Below are 27648 nucleotides of genomic sequence, written 5' to 3' on the forward strand. Positions count from 1 at the left end.
GATCATCAAAATTAAATTATCAGTATTAATATTAAATTTAAATAACGAAAATAAAAGATAAAAACTTAACAATATAAAAATAATCTCAAAAAAATTTTATTTCCTCTAGAAGAAACTTATATAGTAATTGTGTAAAATAATTTTTTTTTTTTTTTTAAAAAACTCATCATACCATTTACATTACATGTTTGCAAAATATGTACGTACATATATCAAGGCATCAAGCCCTTGAAATGGAACCACAAGGGGATATTTTGGGCAAAGAAATCAATTACTATATCAAGAACATCAATGTCGATTCGATCCAGATTCTTATTACCCAACATGTTTTATGTAGCAATTGGTGAGGCTAATCGGATTTGAAACCAGAGTTGTTGGCCCATTTGAAAGCTATATGCAAAATTAGCTTATGTCAAAACCCCTAACATGGTCAGCGGTTAAAGTTAACAGCATTGAGAGTAACGGGACGGCTAACGTTTTTGGGGCGGGATAAATTTAAGCCAAAAAGGAAATTGGATAATGTATTGGGAGTGAAGTATTTATATGCCTATTGCATCGAGCCGAAAACAGTTTAAAATGGCTAGGGTTTTGCTCTGAAGAAAGTTCTCTCATCGATTTCAGCTGGGAGTTTCCATTTTCTTGAGCCGTGACTCTGTCTCTATTAGGGCAAAATGATTGATGATAATCCCAATAAGGTTTTGCTTGAGGTGCGTTATGAGAATTGGAAATTTCATTACTTTTTACATAATTCTTGGCAAGTTTTGAATTTCATCATCGGGTTTTGTTTTACATGAATTGAATAATTTTTATCCTGTTTTTTGGTATTATTTTGATGTTAAACAGGATGAAATTTTAGAGGATAGGCTGAGCCAACTCCCCTTTGATATACTTGTTAATATACTAAATCTGTTAACCCTCAACGAAGCTGCAAGGACTAGTGTTCTTTCCCATAAATGGAAGCATTTGTGGAAATATACAACTATTCTGGACTTTGATGCGTCCGGGGTGCTGATGAATGTCACTGAAGACACTATGGAAGAAGACAGGAATTGGTACATTTACTGGGTGAATGAAGTCTTATCCTCACATAGGGCTCTATATATAGATGAGTTTAGAATAAATTTTGATTTGGATGTTTCATATGAAAGCTACATTACTAATTGGATTTACTCTGCGATATCAAGAAAGGTTAAAAGGTTTGAGTTGAGTTTTCATCCCGCTGTTTCTTGGCAAACTCTCCCTGAAATATACACATTTCCACAAGTGGTATATGAAAGTCTCAAAACTGATATTGGTTTAGCTCATGTTAAGTCTTTGAGATCTCTAATTTTTGATAGTGTTAATATTACCGGAGAGATGCTTGAGTTTTTTATATACAATTGTCCATATCTTGATCAATTGGATGTCGCCTGCTCTCATAACTTATTGGGATTAAAGGTTGTTGGTTCAGAACTTAAATTGAAGTACCTAGACATTGTCTTTTGCAATAACCTAGAAGAACTTGAACTTTCTTGCCCTAGTCTCTTGTCCTTTAAATATTTTGGACCCATAATCAAATTCACTATTACTAATGTTCCCCAACTTCAAGATGTATCAATTGGTGGGGGTGTTGGTGGGCATGGACTTGGAAATGGAAGAGTTCTTGGCCCAATTGTAAACTATTTCTGTCAGCTGCAGAATCTTGAGTTGTTTGTTGAATTGAATGAGGTTAGCATTCTAAAGTTTCTAGGTTCAGTGGCTTCATGTGATTTTAAGTCTATAATCTCATTTTTTAGGCTGCTTTTCAGGAAAGTATTCAATTCCCCAAGTGTGAATTACCTGCTTTAAGGCACTTAACATTTCAAATTTGCGCACGCCGTTGTAGCAGCTTCCTTGATTTGACTTGCATGTTGAAGTCATGTCCCTTTTTGCAGAAGCTTACATTGAAGGTATCTATCATCAAGTATTGTTGTAACTCAATTTCTAACATTTTGTATAATATTGCATGATCTATTATCTTTTCTGATGAGACTGTAACTGTTTCCACATGAAATGGTACTCTGTGGTTTACAGATGCAAGTATCACAATATTCATCCGAAGTAAGATCTAGGCATCAATTTCCTAAACACTTTCATCAGAACCTTAAGGAAGTGGACATGATTGGGTTTTCCGGGAATCCAGTCGAACTTGAACTTGCACGTTACTTGCTCGAAAATGCTACTGCACTGGAGCAATTGCTGCTTGAACCATGGGTGTTTGAGTCTGAAGCAACCATAGAAGCAGCTAGGGAGGAAGCCAGAAAGCTAGAGGAAGCGATACTACCTCCAGGGGTTAAACTTTATATCCATTAACTATTTCTCATTTATCCCATGGTTCTACTTTAATCTTTGTTAGGTAAAGACTAGACACAGTAGGTGACCAGTTACTTCCTCTAGAACTTTGTTATATTTTTATTTTATTTTTTGTTTATGCATATGAAAAGAAAAATAAAGAATAATACTTTGTTAGTAGGCATATTGCTGAAACAATATTGTACAGCAATATTTTTGGATCCTAATCGTATTGTCTCCGCAATGAAGTGAAGGGTGAAGCGTGCGTTTCGGGCTTTCTCTGGTCGCCCCTGGCGAGGGTTGCATCTAGCACCGTACCATTTGGTAAACCGGGATGTAAATATGTTAATTATATATAATATGGCGGGCCGATCAAGCTCACGTAAAATTACCGTATGCATTGATATTGTCTAACAAATTCATACATATAAAGATGCTGTATGATATGATTTAAAATGTTTGAATCAAAATTATTAATGCAATTAATGAGAATCGTAGGTATATTTTGGTTCTCCTACTTATGGTTTGTCGCATTAACTGGCATAAATTAATTTTTATATAAAATAGATAGAAAGTTTAGATATTAACTTATTTTAGCATTAGTATTCATTGTTTCGTGAAAATATGATTATTGAAAACTAAATATAAACCCTCCTCAAGCTCAATTGCTCAAAGCCTCACAGAGACATGAGCCTTTCAACAAGGATTATGATCCTCTCATGATCTGATCTTTATCTAAGCAAGTGTTATTAATATGATTGGTGGTTAATAAATAAAAAAGAAAAATTAGTTATATTTTAATCATTCACTAATACTAAAACATAGGTGGCATAAGATCTGTAAAGGATTAGGAGAAGATCTCAATCTTTTATACAATTGGAAAAAAATGCCTTGGCTTCCGCATTGAAAGCGATTTAGCTAGAGTAGGGGGATCTTTCAATTTTGTGAGAAAACAAGTGAAGAAAATCAAGATGAGGTGTTGCTTGAGGTAAGATATGTGAATTGGAATATGATTTTTTTTTTATTTTTCAAATATTATTATGGGTTATTGTCATTTTGTGTTGCCAATTATGCTTTTCATGAGAATGAATTATATCTTCTTTCTGATTGAATTGATTCTAAACAGGACGAAAACTCAGAGGATTGGTGAATCGCCTCCCAGATGATGTTCTTGTTGACATTATTTCTCGGCTAAATTCTTGGGGAAGCTGCAAGGACTAGTGTTCTTTCAACTAGGTGGAAAGATTTGTGAACTTGCACCACCATTCTTAAGTTTTATGCTTCATGTCGCTGATAAATGACAGTTAATAGACTGTAGAAGATGAAAGGTCTCGGTACATTAACCAGCTGAATAAAGTCTTAGAATTCCATAGAGGTTTAAGTATGAATGAGTTTAGCATATATTTTGATTTGGGTGATTCATCTGAAAGTGACATTACTAATTGGATTTACACAGCGATGTCGAAAAAGAGTTCAAAAGTTTGTGTTGAACATACATTCCGCAGTTTCTTGGCAATACACTGTTCCACGAGAGTGTTATGATCGCCTCAAAAGTCCTTGTTATTTATAGTAAAGTCCCTGAGGTCTCTTTGGTCAGACACCGTAAATGTTACAGGAGAGGTTCTATAGTTTTTTTATTTACAATTGTCCGTATCCTGAGGTCCAACGACTCAATTCAGCATCGTGATGCAATCATATCAGATCTCAACTGAGTACGTATATTTCTAGGATTTCACAGTTTTGATTTTTTATTTACAATTGTCCATATCTTGAGGAACCAAGTGTTGCTGGCTCTGATAATGTTTATGTTTATCTTTAAATAATAATAATTGATGAAATAGTGATTAAACGTATATAATACGGTGGCATGCCTAAAGATATAAAGCTAGTTAGTTTTCCCTTAATCAATTCCCTCTCTCACTTTAACTTTGAAAGAGAGAATCCTAATTTAAGGGCTTGGGTTGGGGATTTGATTAAATAAGACTTAAAGTTTGGAATTAAATTCGTAGATTAAGTGTTATTTTCAAATTAATTTTTTTTTCTATATTATTACCTAAAAATACAAATAACTTATTTTTGGTGTTAGAGAAAAGAAATATGCAAAAATATATAATAATTGAAACAATTTATCATTTTATTTAGTTAACCGTGAAGAAAGAGATGATAACTTACATTCATTGAAATCATGTGGAATTCAAATTGGCAGGCGATTTGTCGTTGTACTATAAAAGAAAATGTATGTTGTATTGCTGCATATTGTTTACGGCGCATATTATATACTCTTTGTCATTTGCATAATTATAAATGCCGTTATGTCGTTCTGCTATATCTTCATCCAATGACATGTCGCCTTCTAGTAAAACGGAAAATGACCAGTTATTTTCGTTATGCTTGCAAATTAAAATCTAAAATACTGGATGTAATGTAGTTGAAAAATAAAAGACTCGTCGTGCTTAAAATAAAATTTTAATAGATATTTTTTATAAATGAAAAATGGAAAAGTATCATTAATGGTTTTTAAAATTTTTTGCAAATTGTAATTTTTTTTTATTTTTTTAAAGTGCAATTTGGGGGAAAACGGACTACCATTAATTTTGTTTTGGTTTAGCTAATGGTTCTTTGATTTTCAATTTTTTAAACGGTCTTTCTATTCACATGTATTGATACTATGAAAAAAATAAAATATTTCAAATAAAATATAACATTATGAAAGACTACAGGTGGTGTATAGTCTTGTCTGATAGACTACATGTTGTATAAATATATCATTTTAAGATGACATGTCATTTTGTTGATGCCGAAATCTAAACCAATTGGTTAGAGACTCAATATCAGATCCCTGCATCAGCATTAAATTTGTTTGGTGGGAAGCTGCTGGTTGATCTCTAAGAATATTCTCTGACTATGAGCAGAACATTCATGAGCATATAATCTTCAAGCTGACGATCAATAAGTACCTGAAATTACAGAGAATGGTCAGAGGTGCCGGAAGTTTTTCCGGCGTAAACCCTCCAACGCTCAAGTCAGTTATGGGGTTTACAGGAAAAACCAAATATGCCATTTTTCATATGGCTTAATAAACATTGCTTTAAAACCAAAAGCTTTTTGAATAATTTGCAGAAAAGTAAAAATAGAGTATCCAGAAAGGATTTCTCCATCAGATCCAGAGAAAAAGAGCCCCCCCACTGGCGTGGTTTTCTCGGGGTTTTTATGAACACCCTACACCCACGACCTTAGATCGTGTCAATAACCATTAATTAATCAAATTCGTGCCCTCATTTTTCGGAGGAGCTTTGTGGTGGTTTATTTTAATTGAGTCTTTATTCCTGGTCATCACCTGGTCGAGGTGATCTGCTCAAGCTCATAGCACCTGGTCGAGGTGATCTGCTCCACCTCATAGCACCTGGTCGAGGTGATCTGCTCCACCTCATAGCACCTGATCGAGGTGATCTGCTTCACCTCATAGCACCTGGTCGAGATGATCTGCTCCACCTCATAGCACATGCTCATCTGCTCAAGCTCACACCACCTGGTCAATGTGACATGCTCAACCATTTGCTCACTTTCACTCGGAGGAGATCATGGTCACTCTATTTAATTCCTCAAACACATTTAGTTCTGACTTGGGGGTAGAAAATTGTGGGAGTACGTAGAAAATAAGAAAAATGCCCTTTGTGGATTAGTATAAAAAACGACGTGCCGGTTAGATACTGATATCGCTTAGACGACATGTCATCTTCAAAACAACAAGAAATCTTGGCGCCTATTGCCCTATTCTTCCACGAGTTATTGGTCAGCGCGACTTTGACATCCGTGAAGATACTGATTTTGTAACAAGAGCAATTCTTCTTCTCAGGTCCATGAAACCAGAATATTTTTTCAGTTTCCAAGGAGTAGCTCTTTTCTTCGTTTCATTCACTGAACCACTAAGAAGAAGAGCGGGCCATGGACTATGGTGATTAAGATTTAAGTATACTACAAAACTGATCGTGTCAGTTGTCACATCATAATTACTCTTAATTAAAAGTTTAACATTATCCGTGGATTAAATGTATCGCGGTTATTTTTAAAACTTTGTTCTTCATTTCCTAGTTCAAAATGAAAATAAAAGAAAGAAGAAATTAATGTTTAACCCGCAAACCGATGACGAAATTGCTACTTATCACATAATAAAAATATAATTATTACAATAACAATTATAAAAATAAATATTATATATCCCCTTCCCTTCATGTCGTCTTTCGCTTTTGTGTGCCTCGACTTTGCTGAGCTAGTCGCTAGTAAGCTGAAACAGTAAAGAATCACAACGAAATCGATTTCAGCTGGAGCTTGATTGATATATCTGGGCAAAGTTCAGAGAAATTGAGCGACAGAGCAACGATGAGCTCTTCCAATATCCGGGACAAGGTATTACTTTATTTTGAGAAATGACGAAATTTATTATTTTTCCTTAGATTTTTTTACAACTTTTGTTATTTCATCTTGGGTTACTATCAATATTTGAAACGATGAAATGAAACCCGGAACATGGGACGCCTTAAACGTTTCGCACAAATGATTTGGGGTATTTATTGCTTGTGAAGGGATAATGGAAATTTTATCATTTTTCAATAATATTACATTTGTTGATATGGGTTGTTATTGTTGCTGCTGCAGCTGCTTCTTATCGTTATAATTAATTTCTGCATCAATTTGATAATGAGCAGGATGAGGCTTTGAAGGATTGGGTGAGCCGCCTCCCAGATGATATTCTTGTTAATATTATATCCCGGTTAACGCTTAAGGAAGCTGCAAGGACCAGTGTTCTTTCGAGTAGATGGAAGTATTTGTGGACTTATGCCTCTAATCTTAACTTTGATGCTTCAAAGTTGCTCGTGAATGTTTATGAAGAGACTATAGAAGAAGAAAGGTTGAGGTACATGTGCTGGGTGAATAAAGTCTTAGAATCGCATAAAAGTTTAAGCGTTAATGAGTTCATAATAGTTTTTGATTTGGATGATTCTCATGAAAGCAACATTAGTCATTGGGTTTACACAGCAATATCAAAGAGAGCTCAAAAGTTTGAGTTGAACTTGTTTCCTGCTCTTTGTTGGCCACCCGCTTCTGGGATATATGAATTTTCACAAGGCTGTTATGACTATCTCAAAAGTCCCTGTGGTTTATCTAGAGTTAAGTCTCTAAAATTTCTCTATTTTGATACAGTGAATGTTACAGAAGAGATTCTTGAGTTCTTTATAAACAATTGTCCAAATCTTGATGACTTACGGGTTGGACGGTCTGATAAGCTATTAAGATTAAAGGTTGTTGGCTCATCACTTCAGTTGAAGTGTCTACACATCGACCATTGCAACAACCTAGAGGAACTTGAAATTTCTTGCCCAAGTCTTTTGTCATTCAAATATTTTGGACCAGAAATCAAGTTGCATGTTAAGAATGTTCCCCAACTTGTTGATGTATTAATTGGTGGGGGGCATGGGATTGGAAAGGGGAAAGTCATTGGACCAATTGTAAACTATTTCCCTCAGCTGAAGACGCTTGAGTTGCATGTTGAACTGAACGAGGTTGTCTACCAACTTTTTAGGGCATCTGGGTTAATACAACTTTAAGTTGATAATCTTATTCTGCTCTCTTTTTCAGGAAATTTTGCAATTCCCAGAATGTGATTTACCTGAACTAAGGCACCTAATGTTTATTGTTAGTGCACTTGATTGTAGCAGCCTCCTTGGTTTGACTTGCATGATGAAATCATGTCCCCTTTTGCAGAAGCTTACATTTAAGGCAAGTATTTTTAATAACAATTGCAAACTGAGAAGTTTTGGACAGACAAGATAATTATAACAGTATTTGGAAGGCCTCAGTGAAGTTAGCTTTCCATTATAATCTTTTGCACTCATTGTATGTCATAGTAGTTTCCCTAGTAATTCTCAGTTAACTCAATGAAATTTTAGATGTTAGCTGTAGTTGCAGCTGGTACTGATTAATTTGCATCTTAAATATTGGCGAGTATTATTGTAACTTCAACAGTCTACATTGCTTTTCCTTCATCTACCAGAGGAATGAAAATCACTCCTCTTCTTTTAGGCATGAGTTCTCTGGTAGCACTGAGAATTTTCTAGTTTTACATGATCAATCATCTTCTCTCTGTAACAAGACTGATGCGTGATAATTTATTTTATTTTATTTTTTAATTTTCAGTTGGAGATATTTCATTATTCCGCTGAAATAATAATGAGGCATCAGATTCCGAAACACTCTCATCAATGCCTCAAGGTGTTGGAATTTGTTGGGTTTTCTGGGGATCCAGTTGAGCTTGAACTTGCTTATTACATGTTTCAAAATGCAACAATTCTTGAGGAAATGATTGTCGAACCATCTGAGTATGAGCCTGAAGCACAAGCAGCTAGAAAGAGTGCAAAGAAACTAGAGAAAATGTTACCTCCAGGGGTTAAGCTTGTATTCCATTGACTCTTTTGTAATCACTGCATACCCAGCGCTAGGCTTTTTGTACATGCAAGAGGTTTAAATTTATGATAATTACTGTTCAAAACAACGTGGTGTTTTTGGTTTTTTTATAAAACTGATAGTAGCTTAAAGAAAAGATGCTACTTCATACTTGATTCCCGAAAATCATGAAGTCGATTTTGTTAAGACAAGAATCCACACCTCTAAGCGGAAATTCTTTTAAAATACACTGCCATTTTGTTTGATATACAAATATTTCGCATGATTCTGGATTTACACTAATATTCATATTAGTAATAATTGAAGATGTTAATTAGCACAAATCATAATGTGCCTAGCATTAAAAATGAGAAAGCGTGATTGGGCTGGTGCGTGCATTATGCATAATGCGCTGCCAGTGCGGCAGTGCCGGCTACATTGGCCAGAACGATTGACATGATGATGCTCAAATTTCAGTCCTACTATTATTATGGCTCTGCTGAAAAAGGTGGCTGCTTCTGCCCAAGATCTTGAATTCTGGAACCCAGGTTACTTGTATGTATTTATAATCGATTTTTAGATCAATTTTAGGGGGAACCTCCCAATAAAACTCAATTCGATAAAATATCAGTTTTCTTTTTGGAACTTTGTTTCAGTTTACTGAAAAAGTTAAATCCATAAAATTAGAATTCAATATAGCAAATGCCAAGTCAAAGTTAAATCCATAGAATTATAGCATAATTTAAGAGATTAATGTCCAGGAAAAGTAAGGGAGAAAAAATCTCGATAGAGATTGAGAAATTGCCCTCAAAATGGAGGGAAGAATGAATTACAAGTTACACAAGCCGGTTAGAGTTCATATTTTGACCGACTTTAATATTTAAAGGACATTTACTACATACTCTATACTCATTTTGAGAGAAAAAATTATTTTCACTCAATTATTTTTTATAATTAATTTTTTTTAACTCTTACAATACTTTTAGGGGATGGAACCGCTACTCTCACAATTGTGAGGGCATCAGCTCTTGGCCGAGTGATTGCACAAGCGTTTCCTAACTTTGCACGATCCAGATTCCAACACAGATTGTATGTACTGTTATTGTAGGACATTTCTCTTGTAAAATCATGTTTGTTGGTTCCTATCCTGTGTCTATTGGGTCTGGGCTAATAGCCTAATACTACTACTTTATCAGTTTCTATTATTTTATCCGTTAATCTAAGGTGTGAGAGGTCTGATTATGATTCTCTCGTAATTTGATCTACTCTGAAATAAAAATATATGTTGGTAATTAACTGTTAATAAATAAAAAAAATTAATTAATTAATTTTTATTCATACACTATTATTTAAAAATACATTACATAAAATTTTTAAAAGCTCGCGAGAACTCGTATTAAAAGATTATCTTTGTCGTGTCACGGTCTGCCGACTAACACTCAAAACTGAGTAAAAACTGAAAAATCCATGTGCATCAAGTAGGAGAATCAATAATGACCCAGCTATACCTATACAGTACACATGCTGATAATTCACAGTTCCTATTGACACTTTCCCTAAAGATTACTGAGAATCAATAATTGGAATAAACTCTTTTTACAAGAGGCCAAAATTACCCTTTGCTAACCATAGATTTTGATCATAAAGCAAGGTCAATTTGGAGTTTTAACATCAAAAGGTGTGGCTCATTAGCTTCAACAAAACCCGAAGTTGTCCACTCTGTGACGCAATTAAAAACAGTACCAATCAAAAAGCAATGAACCGACAAGTAAAAGCCTTCTTTTGATACTTCATTTTATCTTTTCTGTCTGAAGGGAAATAAAGTGTAGAAAATTATCATTTTTAAGTCACCTCACACAAAAATCGGAATCATCATCCTCTAAACTATTACTTTTTTTTTCAAGGGAAAATATCCACCGTCCACTTATTTTTTATATTTTTTTTAAAAATACACAATTCTTTTATTTTTTGGCTGGAATCCACCCAAAGTTACATTTTTTTTCACTTTTCCACTTCCGTTTGGAATCCGTTAAGAAAACTAACGGAAATTTTAAAAAATAACCATTTTACCCCCAAAACGAAAATTATAATTTCACCTTAAAAATTACAAAAAATAATTAGATTAAATCTAATTATTTTCCCCATCGGTCAATAAATAAATTAATTCCATAACCATCAAATGCATGTTTTTTTTATAAATATATCTGTAATTAGAATGCTAAATTATAACAGTAGTATTAAAAATAGCCCAATCTCACAAATCATCAATTGAATTTAAGATAAGTAGAGTTTTATTATTAATTGAGTTATAATCTCTAGTAGTTAAGATTTTTTTGTACTTCATTAAAGTACCAATAATGATATTCATCATTAAATCTTATTATTTTTGGTATTTTTTAAGGTGAAATTGTAATTTTCGTTTTGGGGGTAAAATGGTCATTTTATTAAGTTTCCGTTAGTTTTCTTAATGGATTCCAAACGGAAGTGGAAAAGTGAAAAAAAAAGTAACTTTAGGTAGATTCCAGCTAAAAAATGAAGGAATTGTGTATTTTTTAAAAAGGTGTAAAAAATAGGTGGACGGTGGATATTTTCCCTTTTTTCAATTAATTTTAGTCTTCTCTTTCACTATTCGCTATCATTCTATTTTATCTACGATTTTACAAATAGATAATTGCACGTTAATTTATTTTTCGTTAGTAAATTCATTTTATTATTTGAATACTGATAATGACATTATATATACAGATATGTATATATTAATATCCACAAAAAATAATATGTTGTAAAATACTCATGACGATCCGAATAGATCAATTTTTTTTTTAACAAAAAAGAGTTTTAAATGTACAATTTTAAAACAACGCTGTTAAATCTTCAAATGATGAATATATATGTGTTTAATATAACTGCTTTGGTTAGTTCGAGAACTCAAACATTTTTATATACATAGGAGATTGTATCTAACAAAATCAAGAAAGAAAATTAAATAAATTATAAGTTGATTAAAAAAAAATTTTAAATACAAACTAAAACCTTCATATATGTGTCTTCAGTTTCATTGTTTGCTTAAAGTGTGTTCTGTTCATCTCATAAGATCTTTAACTTGATCTTTTTCTCCCTTTCAAGTTCTGTACAATACTGACACAATACAGAAGTTAGAGAGGGAGGGATCAACTACTCGCTACAGTAACAAGTTTTGTTAAAAAAAAAAAAATCCAAAGAATTTTTTTTTCTTTTCCTTTTTTGAGGTTAAAGAGGTGACATAATAGAAGTACTTGTTTCAGCAACGTTGTTGAGTGCATTGATGAGCTCTGGCTTACAAACACATTTCATGAAGATTTGCCATCCGGGTATTATCAAAAATGGAAACTTCACAAAAACCACACGTCGTTGTTGATGTTGATGCAGAAGATGAAGGAGAGCAAAGGGTTTCTTCATCTTCTTCTGCTTCAAATGAGTCAGAGTTAGATGGTAGTGAAATTAAGGAGAGAAGAAGATCCTCTGTATCAGAGGAGGTGGATCTAGAATGTGGTGAGAGTAAAGTACACTTGGCAAAAGTTGGGAGGGACTGCAGGATTTGCCACCTGAGCTTCGATGCAGCTAATCCTGAATCTGGGGTGCCAATTGAGCTGGGATGTTCATGCAAGGATGATTTGGCTGCTGCACATAAACAGTGTGCTGAGGCTTGGTTTAAGATTAAGGGAAACAAGTAAGTAACTTGGAAGAAAGACAAAAGAATCATCATTTTTTTAATTTTGTATATTTTCATGTGCTTAAAATGAGATCGTATGATGAAATGCTTGCCATTGTTATTACATTTTGGTGTTAAATGGCATTTTTGTTGCTGCAAGTATCCCTTTATTGTGCAATTTGGCTTTGGGAATGTTGTTGGGATGTGATCACAAGAAATTTCTTTCTGCTTAATCTTCAATGGCGTTCCAGGCTCTTGTTTGATGTTTTTGACTTTCTTTTTTTTGGGTATCTTTCTGAGAGTAAACGGAGGAAATATTTAGTGAAAATTTGGGCGAGAGAACCATGCTTAAATCAAGGAACATCCAAAAAGAACTTAAATAAGAATAAAATCTTTGCTTTCTTAGAGTAAAGAAAAAGTTAAAGGCGGGTTGTGACGAAAACAAAGAGAATCAGATGTTTATAAAGCTAAAGTAATTGGAATAACTAATTTCTTTTTTGTTAAAAATTGGAATAACAAGTTTCTAAAAATTCAAATGATTCTTTCCGTCCTTCTTCTCTCAGTTAATTCTTTTTTCTATTATACAGGTTGAGTTTTAATTAATTTGACTCTTAGTGAGTCACTAAATGTCGGGTTAAAGTATTTGCACTTGCAGGCGATCCTTATAAGTTATCGACTTGGTCATTCCAATTCCTTAAACTTGGCTGTGTATTATGCAATCCATTATTATAAAGCTGTGATCTGCCATCTGCTGGAGAAAATTTGGCCAATGGTAATGGGTTGCTCTGTCAGTGATATTATAACAAAATTTAGTAAATTTTTAGCTGGCACTTTGGTGGCATGTCTATTGAGGCATGCCCTGCACTCAACCTTTAAAACTTAGTGCATTACCAATTTCATAAGACTATGTATGTGCATGGAATCCAGTTTTGAAAGATGTTGAAGAGTCCAATTTGGGATCTTAATATCAGCTTCTGTTGATCGATTATCCTTTCTTCTTTTGGATATGCTTGTTAATTGACAACATTTCATAGAAAGAAAGCTTCATTGTTCTTAATGCTTACTGCTTAGGGCACATTTTAAAGAGGATCTGAAAAACAAACAGTCTCAATGAGCTGAAGACTTCTTTTTCGTGTACTTTTGCAGGGTATCAACTGTGTAGCATCTTAGATTTGATGCATCAGTTATTCTGCTCTTTCTACTTCCGTCTTTCACTTTGTGCTCTTCCTGTGACTGAAATTGTAGAGACCAGATTTAAAATAATGTTGCAATTAAGCCGGAAGCAGCTTAAATTTAGAATGTATCTGTATGCATAATCGAAATGTGACAACCAGATATTATACTGGAGTTATGGCAGTAAACATTTGACATGTAGCTTTTGTAGTCATTCTAGTCTTTCTAGAATTCAATCAAATCACTTGCATCAATTAGCATGTAAGATTTTTCTTCTCATTCTGTTTATCTTATATTACATTATTATGATGATCTTCATTCTAACCATCTAAATGCAGAACCTGTGAAATCTGTGGAACAACTGCGAGTAATGTTGCTGGTGCGAATGAGGCTGATCCAATGGAGCAGTGGACTGAGTCAAATGATGCTACACCGACAGCATCTGCTGTGCCTATTCACCAAGCAGAGACACGAAACTTCTGGCAAGGTCACCGGTTCCTAAATTTCCTACTAGCTTGTATGGTCTTTGCCTTTGTTATATCTTGGCTGTTTCATTTCAACATACCCTCATGAAATCCTTTCTGCTGGATTAATGATTGAGAAGAAGTATACAATTCCCATAGCTCTAAGCACTTAGACAGGTACCATCCTCAGTACCTTCTTATCCCCTGTCCGTCTATCTGCATACTGCTTATTGGTCTATCAAGAGTTTGAATCAACTTTCGTGTGTAATTTATGCTTCGATTTATTTTACCTGATTCCAAATTGTATGATTGAGCTATTGTAGCATTATTTGCTTAATATGTTCTTCTCAATCTCTTAGGCATTTTTCAGAATTGGCGGTATGGTGCCTATGAATATCGAGTTTTACAGTAAGCATGCCGTTTCACAGGCATTAAGATACTATCAATTTTAACCATATTAATTCTCTCCAAGGAGATTCTTAATATTAGCGATTGACATGCTCTTAAATACTAGCAAGCGAAATGATTATGATAATTTTGCGACTCGGTGAGATTTCATCGACTTCAACTAATTTCTTGTGGGCAAATGATGAACTGGGGCTTCTCATGATCTCACCAGGTTCCTTCCATGCGATAATCCAATCCTAACCCACCAAAAGATAAACAATTTAAGTAAAAATAAATAGCAAAACCACCAATGGCAGCCATGATACGTGAAAAAGTCATGGCATGTTTTTGTTTTATGCATAGGAGGCAAGACCCCTCGGGGCTCAGCTGTAATATAATATAATAATCTGGCACCACAATTATATAGGGCAATTTTAAAAAACCTCCTCCGAGATTTGGATTTGTTGTAAGTAGATGGCGAGAATTTGTATATTTGTAAAAAATTTTCTACCGTCAGTTAACTTTAACATTGACCGTTAGATGACTGTGCAAAGATAATATTACCTTTAACGACAGTTTGTAGGCAAAAATAACTTAAAAAAAATTAAAATTGTTGGCGCGAAAAGCACAAACCCTATGTTTTGACAATTTTATCCTTGTCAATTCCAAAGATTTACACTATCATAGGTAAAGATTATAACTATTTCATTTTCAAGTTTTTAATTTTATCTTTTTTGTAGGAACTTTAAGAAAATATCAATAATTTAAAAAGAATTTTTAAAATTTTTAATTTTATCTTTCTTGTAGGAACTTTAAGAAAATATCAATAATTTAAAGAGGTTATTCTTGTCAATTCCAAAGATTTACACTATCATAGGTAAAGATTATAACTATTTCATTTTCAAGTTTTTAATTTTATCTTTTTTGTAGGAACTTTAAGAAAATATCAATAATTTAAAGAGGATAAAATAACCAACAATTTTAAATTTTTTTTAGTTATTTCCGTCTACAAACTGTTGTTAAGGGTAATATTGTCTTTGCATAGTCAACTAACGGTCAATGTTAAAATTAACTGACGGTAGAGAATATTTTATAAATAAATAAATTTTCGCCATCTACTTGCAACAAGCCCAATCCTCAGGGGAGGTTTTTAAAAATTACCCTAATTATATAATAGTAATTTTTTATGGATTGGATGATGTTCAGATTTGTCTTCAAATTGAATCCCTTGTCAGGTTTTGTCGAGCCCAAAGGCCCAAAACTTCCCTTATACTTTTTGGGTCATGCTGTTATTCACGCGCCCTTTCATTGTCACCAGTAGTAATTTGACTGAAATTAAATTTTTAAATAAAAGGTGAAAAAAAGTGTTTCGATTCTAATTATATTGGCAGGCATATAATAATAAAAATATGGTGGATATATATAACAATAAATCCAAAGAAAAAAATATATAGCATATATAAATTAGTTTAAATTTCAATTAAATAAAAAATATTATTTTTGTGAAAAATTAGCACACATCATAAATCAGATAGTAATCTAAAAGAATTAAACAAATAAAAAAATAGAGTAAGCCAGTAAAACTCCTGGGATTTTGCACCGCAGCGGAAGCTCCCTCAACCACAGCACTAATTGTTGTACGGAACGGAACCATTTAAGAAGAGCAACGAAATCTCAATTTATCCTAAAGCTGGGGTTTGAGAGTCCATTTTTCGGAGAAAAATGAGCAAAAGAGCTCGGCTTGAGGTAAAATTTGTGAACTGTTACATCTTTTCTGCATAATTTGTTGTAATTCTTGTAATGTTCATCTGGGTTGCTGTTTTTCCGTGCTTTTTGTTATGTTAGTTTGATATTCATTTTATTTTTTGCTTCAGCTGGATACTAAGCAAGATGAAATTTTAGTGGATTGGATTAGTCGACTCCCAGATGAAATTCTTGTTAATATTATTTCTCGATTAGCTGTTAGGGAAGCTGCAAGGACTAGTGTCCTTTCGAGTAGATGGAAATATTTGTGGACTTTTACGACTTGTCTTAACTTCAGTGCTTTGAAGATGCTGTGGAATGTTAAAAAGGATCCTGCTACGTTAGAAGAAGAGAGGTATAATTACATTAATTGGGTGAATGATGTCTTGGACTCGCATATGGGTTTATGTATTAATGAGTTTAGATTGTGTTTTGAGTTGCGTAATTCTCATGGAAGCTTCATTACTCATTGGATTTTCACTGCACTAGCCAAGAAAGTTCAAAAGCTTGAGTTGAACTTGCACCCCGTTGGGGGAGGTTTCTGGCCGCCTCTTGAGCTTTACGCATTTCCGCCAGAGTGCTTGAAATTGTTCCGCAGCCCCCGTACTTTGTCTAATATTAAGTCTTTAAGATCTCTGTGTTTAGACGCTGTGAATGTTAGTGGAGAGGTTCTTGAGTTTTTTATATACAGTTGTCCACTTCTTGCTCGATTGCGTGTGGTCTTTTCTTTAGATCTGTTAAGCTTAAAGGTTGTCGGTTCGTCAGTCAAATTGAAGTACCTAGACATTTGCTATTGCTACTTTATGGAAGAAGTTGAAATTTCTGCCCCAAGTGTTAGGTCGTTTAAGTATTATGGACCAGAAATCAAGTTACGTATGGAAAATGTTCCCCAACTTCTTGATATATCCATTGGTGGGGGATATGGGGTTCGAATGAAGCATGCTATCAGTCCAATCATGAGTTATTTTCATCAGCTGGAGACACTCGAGTTGGGATTTGTCTTGAATGCAGTTAGTATTCTAAATTTGAAGTGTTTTCGTGTTGTAAATAATTTTTTGTGTTTTTGTCTTATTCTCCTCCTCTTTCTCAGGAAAATATGCAATTCCCACAATGTGAGTTGCCTAAACTAAGGCACTTAACATTTAATGTTCTTGCATTTTCTAGCAAAAGCCTCCTTGGTTTGAGTTGCATGATGGAGGCAAGTACTTTTCTGCAGAAGTTCACATTGAAGGTAAATATTTTCAGTATCGCTCACAAGTTGAAAAGTTTGCATAGACAAAATGCGTGTTGCCTAAAACTGAGGGTTAACTGTTTAGGGTTTTACCCTGCATGATGTTTGTTGTAGTATTTAACAAAGGTGGTTGCTGCCTAGAAGATAGAGTTGCATTAGCTTTTTCTGTCAAGAATTTTGGAGCTTTAAATAATTAAATATCTTATCCTATCAAATATGCTGATGCAATTTCTACATGATGTGATGCTTGTTTTCTACAGTTGCAAACAGTATATGTTGGCTCTGAAATAGTTTCAGAGCGTAAGTTTCGTGATTGCTTGCATCAACACCTGAAGGTGGTGGAGCTGATTGGGTTTGTTGGGCTTCCCATTGAACTTGAACTTGCATTTTACTTGCTTAAAAGTGCGACCACACTTGAGAAAATGATTGTTGATCCTACCCCTCCAGCAGTGCTCGGAACCCCTTGGGAGTTTGAGAATTACAAGAAGAAACAAGCCGCTAGATCTTGTGCAAAGGAGCTAGAGCCAAAGATACCGAAAGGGGTTGAGCTTGTAATCCTATAATTCTGATTTTATCCCCGTGGCATGATAATGTGCCTCAGGGGATTGAACTTGTGACCGATTACCTATTCTGTATTATTGTGTGCTTAGGAGCGCTAATGTATTCTTAACGCCCATAATTATAATGTATACCTAGTAGTGTGTTAGTATATTTATACAAGTTCTGTTCCCCTAGTCTTAAACTATTGAACTAGTGAAGAAAAATTGGCAAAGAATAATTATCTCAAGGCCTTTCAATTCTTAGTCCTTTAATTTTTGTAACCTTATTCTATTTTTAACTTGTTTTTTGTTTAATTTCATGCTTCCCGTGCTTTAGCCTCAAGTTGAAGACGCTAATTTTCATTTCTCAATCTAATGCTTCGAGTCATGTTGTTGTCTTATCGGATGGATTATGGGCCAGATTCGATGTAGCTACGTTAGAGTAAAAATGTTATTATTTAAAACGTTACCTATATTATCATAAACTGAGGATAAGTTGCAATAAGTTTATTTTTTAAAATATTCACACGTTCTTAACTATTCATCTCATTTAATCAACGTATCCGTGTAGACGCTAAATAACAATGTGACAATTATATATGATTGTCATCTCAATAATGTTATACTATTTTAATTTAATTTAAATTAATTTAATTTAATTTAATACCCTGTTGATTCTTTGTCTGTTGAGTTCCTTAATTAAACCGAAGAGAACTCCTAACACACTGAGCCAAACCATTTAAGAAGAGCCGAAGCAAATGAGGACGAGAGTGCGGCTGTTCTCTTCAGATGCCGAGGATAAGGAAACAATTGAGATGGATTTTTCTTGCTTTATTTTCGTTTTTTTTTTTAAATAAAAAATTTAGTGGGTTCTTGTTATTTAAAGGTGTTGATTAGTTATTTATGAAGTTGAATTTTTTCTTTATATTTATTTGTACTAGCTTGATGATGATACTAACTACTAAGCAGGCTGGAATCTTGGAGGGTCGGGTTAGTCAACTAGCAGATGATATTCTTGTTTACATTTTTTAGAAATTACGGGTTGAGGAAGCTGTAAAAACTTGTGTTCTTCCCAAAAGACGGAAATATTTGTAGACTCTGACCTCTTCTCTTAACTTTGATGCTCCAAAGTCAGTCAGTAGTTGAAATATCTAAGTACGTAAAATGGGTTTATAAAGTCTTGGAATTGCATAAAGGTTCCTACATGTTGATGCTGTGTAAGTGTGGTCAATAATTGGATTTACACACTACACGGTGCTAGCAAAAGGAGCACAGAACTTTCAACAAATTGCAATATATACCAAGTAAACAGGTTCTGTAGAGCTTTGCTAATCTAGTAATGATTTGAATGCTGAATTTTTATTCCATGATTGTATTGCATATTTTCTCTGCTGTGGAATTTGTTTCTTTGCTTTTAATCGGCTAGCGGTTTGTTTTGGATCCTAAGAAAGCCGAAGTGTGCAAGACAGAGTTGGGTTGGATAATGTAATGAGCATATAAAAAACTTATGTGATGTGGTGTTTGTTTGTATTTGTTGCAGATAGACCATCATCGCCCGTAGATCAGGAAACAGAAGAAATCAGCTTCCCAAGTACACTCATCACCACCTCAAGGTGGCAGAATTGTTAGTCTGATCTTGAAGTTGCATTTTACTCGTTTCAAAATGCAGGCACACTTGAGAAGTTTAATGTGAAACCTGGTAAATACATAGAGAGAAAATCCTTAGAACTAGCGCTAAGATGCTAGAGGCTGAGGCACTACAAGGCGTTGAACTTGTAGTCGATTCACCTTCACTCAATGTTTCAGACTGATCAAAGGCTTTGCCGATTTGTGTAAGTAAATTTATGGAACACCACATGATGTAAGAAGAAAAAGATAATCATCTAACACATAGTTCAGTCTATCATCCTTTATTTTCTTTAGTATTTTTCAAATTTATAGGCCAGCGTTTTCTCAAACTCATTGGCTTTTATCCAGCAAACTGCATCTTTAACGGTCCATTTTGTTTAATTTATCCATTAACGATAACTCGGTGCGTGTTAGAGTAGATGATACTTTTTAAGACCTCTTTTTTTGTGAAAACGGGGTTCGAGTTTTACGTTGACTAATTTTATTCTTGTAATTTATGGTGCTGATGCGGTTTGGTGAAACCCTCATCACTTTCTCGAGCATAGTTTCGTTTTCAAGCAAGAAAGACGCAAGTTCAACTTCATTTGCACAGAACGAACACAATTCCAACACTTTGAGGTGTCCAAGACTGACGACTTAAAAAAAAAAAAATAAATAATCAAATGGAATGTACACCTGTGCCTCAGTTTGGACAAATCACATTGTGAGAAATGTGAAATCCAATTAGTAACGTCACTTTCATAACCAAACGGGATTTCCCAAAAGGATACTTTATTTTCAATTCGTTTATCCTAAAACCTCTACGAGATTCTGAAAGAATTTATTATGTCAACTCTATGGATATAAGAAAATAGAATGTATTCTAGTAAGACATAAGATATTGTCATTTGTCAATGGGTTAAATAAACAATTCCATTCAAAATGAACCTATTTTTTTGGGGGAAGATTAAGAATTAAGATGCAGTGCACTGCGTAAAGGCCATTAACTTCGAGGAAATTGGCCTGTGAGTTTATATTATCATTGACAGTAGTCCGGCAACATGGTGATCATGCTGATGCTGATCGATATTGAACGATTATTTATTTTATTTTATTTTTGCATAAACTTGACGGTAAGCAGGATGAAGTGATGGAGGATTGGGTGAGTCGACTCCCAGATGATATTCTTGTTAATACTGTTTCTCGATTGAATCTTGATGAGGATTACTGAGTTGAACCACCAAATCTTTTATTGGCTCAATCGCATGGATAGCTATGATGAGGTTAGGTCTGTTGCTGTAATTTTGTTTCTCTCCGGGGAATATGAGCAATTATCACTGTGTGAATTACCCAAGCTAGACTACTTAACAATTTGGAATGCTACACCTACTTTGCAAAGCCTACTTGGTATGATTTACTTACTGAAGGCATGTCCCTTTCAACAAAAGCTTCTAGCTAGTTCGGGTAAGTGTTTTAATTACAGTAACTGTTGCTCCTTGGTTCCTTAATTATTTGAGTATATTCTGTTTTCGCTTCTAAGCATTTGAAACTAAAGGGCATTGGCCAGAGTGACCATATATTAGTGTATTGTACTTCAGCACTTGAATGTTTGAAAATGTGACTTTATATTATTCTGAAGATCACATCAGTTAATGCACTTCGATTGAGAATCATAGGCTTCCATTTGATAATGCACTTCACTGTTTATCTGAACTGAAACGTTACTTCATGAATTGAAATTATATATGAAGGTGCCATAAGAATGTCAGTTCATGCAAATTCATTGACACCAGAAAGCTTCATCTCTTCTGCCAAAGTATGGTAAACACGCCTTATCAGACAGATATTTCCTTAATATTTACCAACGTTGCTTGTTGAAGTATTGGTTTATTAAAAAAGATTGACTGAACTACTGAATGAATCTGAAGCAGCCGTGTAAGTGATAATAGTTAACGCCCATTAAAAATATCAATTAATCTGTGACCAATATTAATATTCTCTTAGTATTATCAAAAGATGGTAGACTTGCAAAACCTACTTCTGCTTGTCAAATGAACCCATTTGATCTCATATGGAAAGAAAATCAATTGCCCTTGACAATTCATTGAATCGTAAAGCCGTTAAGGTAAAGTGATGACAGTGGTTCTGAGGTTTGAAGGATTGAAAGACCAAAAGGAGAAAACAAAACTGACTCAGGGAGAAAATGACCCTTTAACAGCTCATATTTTGATAAATTTGTATAGGGCACCCCACCTTGACCCGTCAAAATTTAATACTAAAAGTGAAAAAAAAACAAAAAAAACTACCCAATAACAGAGTATCACAGGCCATTCCTACCACCCCAGTCCGATTGGCCTACATACGAATTTACAAATTGCACAAGCCAAAATACAACTCAAACATCGTAGCCACTCTGAGTCAGAACCCAATCAAAATTCGTTCAGATATAGCTCAAACATCATGCCAACTCTTTCTCAAAACCCCATCAAAATTTGGAATCAGTCTGAGAATCGAGAAAACTTGTGCGGAGCGAATGTATCACCTTGGTGAATCTGCCATTTGGTCCCATAAATTAAGTAACATAATGTTATATTATTTAAAATTAAAAAATATGTATATGGATCCCGCCATGGCCGGCAGGCCCTTAGTAGGTGGTCCCACCACCTTAGATCCCACTCTCCTGTCTCTTACTTTGGGGCAGTCATGAGTTTTCTTCTTTTCTCTTTTTTCCCGTAATCCTATTCCACCCTGTACAAACCCAATTAGAATTTCTTTGTTCATTTGTACATTATGAAAATGAAATATTTACAATCCAGCAACCAGACAAAGGAAAGTGTTTAATAACAAGAAAGACCAAACCTATCTTTTTGTTTGAACAAAGTGAATATGGCTTGTAAAGAATTGGAAAAGAATTCACTTGTCTTTAAGACTTCACATGTTTTATTTTCTTGTCTATCTTGGACCAGAAAGTTCCATGGCATAGGAATCCAAAGAATGGTCATCATCATCTTCATCCACAGCTGTGCCAAACATGCTCGATTGATCATTTTTTTCTTCATGATCGTGTTTTGGTGCAGATGTTGGGCAGGATGTGCTTTTCTTAGTGTTGGTGTGAAAGTTGTTCATGGTGGGATTCGTATGATTGTGTGCTGCTGCCCATTTCTCAGCTAGGCCGTCTCCTTCGAGCATTCGGACCACTTCGGACATTTTGGGGCGGTGGACTGGAAGGTATTGAGTGCATAGCAAAGCCACTTGAAGAATCTCTCCAACCTCAATCCGGTCATAGTTGCTTCCAAGCTCTCGGTCCACCAACACTTCTACTTTCTTTTCCTGCTGAATTTTCTTCACCTGTCAGCAGCATTGTCCACTTTAGTTCCTTAGGTTTTTGGCATGCAATTGATTGTACTAATCTATTAAATGAGATTACTAGCTAGCAGCATCAAGATCATGTTTTCATGTGAAAAATGCACATAAGCAGAAAAATTCAACAAACATGTTGATTCATTATCACATTTGTTCAAAAGACTTTAGGGTGCTCTTATTGTTTCAAGTGATCAAACAAAAAATAACTACCGATGTGACTGATACTTAAAGCCGTTGCAGAACTTACCCACTCAAGCATGGCTCCTTTCTGATTAATAGACTTGCCAAACTCAAGAGCTCTCATTCCAGTAATGAGCTCCAACAAGAGAATGCCAAATCCAAACACGTCAGTTTTCTCAGATGACTGGCCAGTGGAGAGATACTCAGGCGCTATATGACCAACAGTACCGCGGACAGCAGTAGTCACATGAGAGTCGGAGTGATCAAGAAGCTTTGCAAGGCCAAAGTCACCAACTATAGCCTCACAGAAGTCATCCAGAAGCACATTAGCAGCCTTCACATCTCTGTGGATTATCTTTGGATCACATTGCTCATGTAGGTATAACAGACCCCTTGCAGCTCCAATTGCTATCCTCTTCCTAGTGTTCCAATCTAATGCCGGTTTTTCTGTAGCAGCAATCAAAGCATGATATTAGAGGCTCACTATAATTTTCAATCTGGGAAGTTCATTGAAGTAAATAGACTATAATTATACATGAAAAGTTCAAATCAACATAGATCCAAGCATAGTGTAGTTTGACTTCACAGATCATGACAAAACTGGAAGTCTCAGCATTAGCTTGTTGTGGCACACAAATAAAACAATATAACTATTAATCAGTAATTATTTTATGCTTTTGTTGGATTGGTATAGAACACTAAAAGGATTATTAGTAAAGCTCAGACTCAGATTAGGTATACTAACTGACATAGTTTGATGTTTTCCCTTCATATTATCATGATCTGTGTGATTGCCAAACCTCAACTTGATTATTAATAATATTTCCAAATCAATGAACCAACAAAATTCCTTGAAACTGAAAAAGGACCAGCATTTACCAAACCAAATCACCTAAAATCCTGGAACTGGTAAATTTTTGGATCAGAGTAAGAGGAAAATGGAAAAGGAAGACACCAAGAAACCACAATCTTTTCTAATCACGTCCCAACTCCTAGAAGCTGGACAACCCATTGTAGTCCATATCAAGATCAATTCCAAGTTTGGTGTGGTAGTTAGAGCAACTATAGTAATTAGACAAAAATAACAGAGGGAATTCTATATTCACAACTCAAGTGCCAAAAGGTTCAGTGAGGATTAAGAGAAGTAGTTCCAACCTCGAAGCCTGGAAGCCACACTGCCGTTAGACATGTAAGGATACACCAAAAGCCTCTCGGTGGGAGTGGCACAATAGCCAATTAACCGAAGCAAGTTGCGGTGAACTGCCAAGCTGATCATCTCTAATTCAGTCCTAAACTGTGATTCCCCAAAAGTTCCAGCTACATCCTTTAGCCGTTTCACGGCTAACACAGTCCCATCTCCTAGCTTTCCCTTGTATACATTGCCAAATCCTCCAGCACCAAGTATGTTCTTGGAGCTGAAGTTTTCCGTCGCTTGTTGCAGCTCTCTAAATGTGAAGTTCCTCAGATTACCTAGGCTTATCAGCCCCTCTTCCTGTTTATCTGCAACAAAAACTAGTGACCCTATTTGAGATTTTAACCGGTTAATATAGTTTCTCATTAACATTATGTAATGGAGTTGCAGAGTCACTAACCACCGATGTTAAGGATTGTTAGGTTCTTCTGTCTCTTTCGGTACCAAATGAGTCCAAATGCCAACAGTATGAGAGAGGCAACACCGAAACTAACCCCCAGAGCAATTGCTAATTTCTTGGAATTGTGTTTCCCTGATTTAATATGCAAATATAAAGGTATTTACAATAAAAGCCAAATAATTGAAATGGTTTAAAGTGATAAAAGAGCCTATGCCAAGAAAAGTACCAGGTGATGAATTGAGAGAAAAGGAAAGAGGGACACTATTGGCTGAGCCAGAGCAAACATTAGTGGAGCTACTTCCACAAATCAATGGGTTCCCCGCAACACTAAAACGGAAAACAAAATCAGAAAACATGATTTGAAAAAAAAAAGTGACTGGACCAGTAGAGAGAGGTTCTGGTAAGAAATGATACTTGAATGTTCTGGCTGGAAACTTGGGAACTGGTCCACTGAGATTGTTATAAGACAAGTCTCTGAATCATCATAGTAACAAACAAAAGAGTTTCATTAAGTAATACTTGATGAACCATGTTTTCAAATAAGAAAATTTCAACTTATTGCAGATTGGTTCGATTTTCAAGACAATAAAACAAACAGACAAAATTCATAAATATAGAGAAAATGCTCACAAGAAAGCAAGCTCAGAGATTTTGGCTAGAAACACAGGAAAAGCTCCACTCAAGCTATTGTTGTTGAGCCTCCTACTCGCATTACATGACAAAACAACAGAGCACATATGAGCTTTCATAAACAAAGATAATAATCGTAATATTTCATAAAATAAAAACCCAATTGGCTGCTTAACATGATATGTTACAATAGGCCTTGGTCTACGCCAGAACATTTTCTTTTATCCCACTTTCTTGGTAACCAAATGCTTAAAAACTTACAGATATTGAAGACTATTCAATTGACCAAAAGAGCGTGGGATTACACCAGAGAGTCTGTTGTTTGAGAGATCCAAAGTTTGAAGTTTTGGAAGAGAGCCAAGCTGAGGTGGGATTCCACCAGAAATGTTGTTGTTTTGCAATAATCTTCAGATTCCGGCAACAAAAATGAAACACAATAACAGAAAACAGTCGGTACCCAAAAAAAAAAGACTAAAAAGCAAAACTCGGTTAGTTTCTCTACTTTACTTTCTTAACAAACATTTTCAAACGAAGAGGAAAGAATGCACAAATGGGTTGCCAAAAAAATGGACTAAAAATCAAAACTTGGTAAGTTTCCCGTACACTTGGCGAAGATTGGTGAGATTTCCTATTGATCCGGACAAAGTTCCAGAAAGAGACTGGCTTGGTGCTCCCCTGCAAGCAAAACCCAGAAATGCGACTGCTTTTATCTCAAGTTTCTATGAAAGTTCAAAACTTTAATATTGAAACCAATCAAATAAACAAATTTATGAAGTTAAAAACAACAAACTTACAGGCCTATAACAAGATTCTCAGGCGAGCAAGTTATCATAGCCCAACTACAAGGATCCACAGAGTCTTCATCCCAGTTGTTTAACACTCCGTGAGGATCATTCAATGCTCTCTTTATGCTCACCAAAGCATCCACTATAAAAATAATAATAATAATAAATAAATAACAAAGCATAAAATAAAAACAAGCGTAGTTGACATACTTTAAAAATATTTTAAAAGTGTAACATTTGTTTGTAGTTACCTTCATGGTTTCTAGGCTCATAAGAGAGAGTAGCAAGAGAGAAAAAGGAAAGAAAGAAGAAGAAGAGAAGAAAGAGCTTGAAGATAGCCATGGTATTTAGAAAGCTAGCCGGTAAGTAAAGCTATAGAGCTGGTGGTATTGTGATATCATTGAATCAATAAATGAACAAACTTTGTTTCACAAACACAACATGAAACTGAACTGCCTAGGCAAAAATCATGTCTCCCTTTTACTTCTTTCTTATCTGTTTTTGTTTTGAGCTTTCTCTTTCTTGGGGTTGTCACTTTCTCTTTCTTTCTTTTTCAGTCAGTCAGCTCCCACTCCATAACACCACCTTTAGCCATACCAAAAACTTTGAACACTCATAATCATGGATTAAGAATCACACTCTTTATAGGGACACCACAATACAAGTTTATTATCTTAATATAAAGTTTATTTGCATAACAAATTTAAGATTTCGAATAATAACAATGATGCTACTGTAAGCATAGATTTAACATATTTTATGTTTCAAATAATCTATTACAGCTGTAATATCCAGAGTTGCAAGTCTTTCATTTTATGCTAAAATAAATCAAAACCAGTACGATTGTTCATAGAGAGCATCATCGTATATATTTGGAAATGTCGTGGTCCTTCTTTGTAGTTTTGATTAAAATCACATGTATCTTTTATTATTTTAACATTTAAAATTCATCACATTTTTTATTTGTACTGGCACTCTAATATCATATGCATTGAAATTGTCCATTATTGTCCTTACACCCTAATCTCCGTGGAAAAATTTTTTAATTTTCAAAATTTTTCATTGCGGACCCTTAATTTTTATAATCTATAATGTATATTATTGTGAAATTTAAGATGTTAGCGATAAAAATTTTGAGGTTTAATAAAAAAATTAAGAGTTCTCAATGAAATGTAGAAATGTTACTCTGTTAAGGTAGTGTTTACTTTCTGGAGTGGGAGTGTGGAGTGTGGAGTGTAGATTCATCCCACTCCAGTGTTTACTTACCTTAAAAAAAGGGGGAGTGGGAGTGAGAATTTGTGGGTCCCACTCAATTTTGGAGTGGGGAGTGGGATTCCCACTCCTATGGGGGGAGGTGGGAGTGGAAATTCGTTCCCCCCTCTTTCCATTTTATCTCTATAATTAAATAAATAAATAATATTTAATAAAATAAATAATATCATATTTATTAAAAATAATAATTATATCATATTTATTTTATTAAATTTAATAAAATAAAAATAAATAAATAT

At 34.6% G+C, this 27648-nt stretch overlaps 5 protein-coding genes across 7 annotated transcripts; 4 read left to right on the plus strand and 1 right to left on the minus strand.

Moving 5' to 3' along the window:
• The first annotated feature begins 228 nt into the window (after positions 1 to 228).
• Positions 229 to 2697, plus strand: LOC18053716 (F-box/FBD/LRR-repeat protein At5g53840). Of its 2 annotated transcripts, none has more exons than XM_024178709.1 (4): positions 229 to 707; positions 844 to 1707; positions 1776 to 1928; positions 2053 to 2697. In XM_024178709.1, the coding sequence occupies exons 1-4, from the start codon at positions 672 to 674 to the stop codon at positions 2329 to 2331; spliced, it is 1332 nt and encodes a 443-aa protein (XP_024034477.1). In that variant the 5' UTR covers positions 229 to 671; the 3' UTR covers positions 2332 to 2697. The 2 variants fall into 2 exon arrangements, with proteins under 2 accessions (XP_024034477.1, XP_006453529.1); XM_006453466.2 differs by having other exon boundaries at positions 1788 to 1928.
• Positions 2698 to 6544: 3847 nt separating this feature from the next.
• LOC18053717 (putative F-box/LRR-repeat protein At4g15060) lies at positions 6545 to 8928 on the plus strand. The gene is made up of 4 exons (XM_006453467.2): positions 6545 to 6717; positions 7017 to 7871; positions 7948 to 8088; positions 8506 to 8928. The coding sequence occupies exons 1-4, from the start codon at positions 6691 to 6693 to the stop codon at positions 8773 to 8775; spliced, it is 1293 nt and encodes a 430-aa protein (XP_006453530.1). The 5' UTR covers positions 6545 to 6690; the 3' UTR covers positions 8776 to 8928.
• A 2875-nt stretch (positions 8929 to 11803) lies between these two features.
• On the plus strand, positions 11804 to 14542 carry LOC18053718. The gene is made up of 2 exons (XM_006453469.2): positions 11804 to 12460; positions 13954 to 14542. The coding sequence occupies exons 1-2, from the start codon at positions 12114 to 12116 to the stop codon at positions 14186 to 14188; spliced, it is 582 nt and encodes a 193-aa protein (XP_006453532.1). The 5' UTR covers positions 11804 to 12113; the 3' UTR covers positions 14189 to 14542.
• Positions 14543 to 15971: 1429 nt separating this feature from the next.
• On the plus strand, positions 15972 to 18227 carry LOC18053719 (F-box protein At5g03100). The gene is made up of 4 exons (XM_006453472.2): positions 15972 to 16212; positions 16341 to 17219; positions 17300 to 17440; positions 17701 to 18227. The coding sequence occupies exons 1-4, from the start codon at positions 16189 to 16191 to the stop codon at positions 18001 to 18003; spliced, it is 1347 nt and encodes a 448-aa protein (XP_006453535.1). The 5' UTR covers positions 15972 to 16188; the 3' UTR covers positions 18004 to 18227.
• A 3562-nt stretch (positions 18228 to 21789) lies between these two features.
• On the minus strand, positions 21790 to 26781 carry LOC18053720 (probable LRR receptor-like serine/threonine-protein kinase At2g23950). 2 transcript variants are annotated; one of them, XM_024178052.1, is made up of 11 exons: positions 26389 to 26781; positions 26147 to 26279; positions 25956 to 26027; positions 25614 to 25757; positions 25353 to 25424; positions 25137 to 25196; positions 24949 to 25049; positions 24723 to 24854; positions 24286 to 24642; positions 23198 to 23577; positions 21790 to 22935 (listed from the first exon to the last, which is right to left on the minus strand). In XM_024178052.1, the coding sequence occupies exons 1-11, from the start codon at positions 26477 to 26479 to the stop codon at positions 22540 to 22542; spliced, it is 1938 nt and encodes a 645-aa protein (XP_024033820.1). In that variant the 5' UTR covers positions 26480 to 26781; the 3' UTR covers positions 21790 to 22539. The 2 variants fall into 2 exon arrangements, with proteins under 2 accessions (XP_024033820.1, XP_006453537.1); XM_006453474.2 differs by having other exon boundaries at positions 24286 to 24630; positions 26389 to 26779.
• Between the last annotated feature and the right edge of the window lie 867 nt (positions 26782 to 27648).

This window comes from Citrus clementina, unplaced genomic scaffold (genome assembly GCF_000493195.1).
Source record: "Citrus clementina cultivar Clemenules unplaced genomic scaffold, Citrus_clementina_v1.0 scaffold_1, whole genome shotgun sequence".
NCBI lineage: Eukaryota > Viridiplantae > Streptophyta > Magnoliopsida > Sapindales > Rutaceae > Citrus > Citrus x clementina.

Excerpts from the sequence above, each read along its gene's own strand:
- LOC18053716 (XM_024178709.1), top strand. The coding sequence starts at position 672 with ATGATTGATGATAATCCCAATAAGGTTTTGCTTGAG. Across the intron at positions 1,708-1,775 it reads TGTTTGTTGAATTGAATGAG|GCTGCTTTTCAGGAAAGTAT; the intron begins GTTAGCATTCTA and ends CTCATTTTTTAG. Across the intron at positions 1,929-2,052 it reads TGCAGAAGCTTACATTGAAG|ATGCAAGTATCACAATATTC; the intron begins GTATCTATCATC and ends TGTGGTTTACAG.
- LOC18053717 (XM_006453467.2), top strand. The coding sequence starts at position 6,691 with ATGAGCTCTTCCAATATCCGGGACAAG. Across the intron at positions 7,872-7,947 it reads TGCATGTTGAACTGAACGAG|GAAATTTTGCAATTCCCAGA; the intron begins GTTGTCTACCAA and ends TCTCTTTTTCAG. Across the intron at positions 8,089-8,505 it reads TGCAGAAGCTTACATTTAAG|TTGGAGATATTTCATTATTC; the intron begins GCAAGTATTTTT and ends TTTAATTTTCAG.
- LOC18053718 (XM_006453469.2), top strand. The coding sequence starts at position 12,114 with ATGGAAACTTCACAAAAACCACACGTCGTTGTTGATGTTGATGCAGAA. Across the intron at positions 12,461-13,953 it reads TTTAAGATTAAGGGAAACAA|AACCTGTGAAATCTGTGGAA; the intron begins GTAAGTAACTTG and ends ATCTAAATGCAG.
- LOC18053719 (XM_006453472.2), top strand. The coding sequence starts at position 16,189 with ATGAGCAAAAGAGCTCGGCTTGAG. Across the intron at positions 16,213-16,340 it reads GCAAAAGAGCTCGGCTTGAG|CTGGATACTAAGCAAGATGA; the intron begins GTAAAATTTGTG and ends TTTTTGCTTCAG. Across the intron at positions 17,441-17,700 it reads TGCAGAAGTTCACATTGAAG|TTGCAAACAGTATATGTTGG; the intron begins GTAAATATTTTC and ends TGTTTTCTACAG.
- LOC18053720 (XM_024178052.1), bottom strand. The coding sequence starts at position 26,479 with ATGGCTATCTTCAAGCTCTTTCTTCTCTTCTTCTTCTTTCTTTCCTTT. Across the intron at positions 26,280-26,388 it reads TGAGCCTAGAAACCATGAAG|TGGATGCTTTGGTGAGCATA; the intron begins GTAACTACAAAC and ends TTATTTTTATAG. Across the intron at positions 25,197-25,352 it reads ATCTCTGAGCTTGCTTTCTT|AGACTTGTCTTATAACAATC; the intron begins GTGAGCATTTTC and ends ATGATGATTCAG.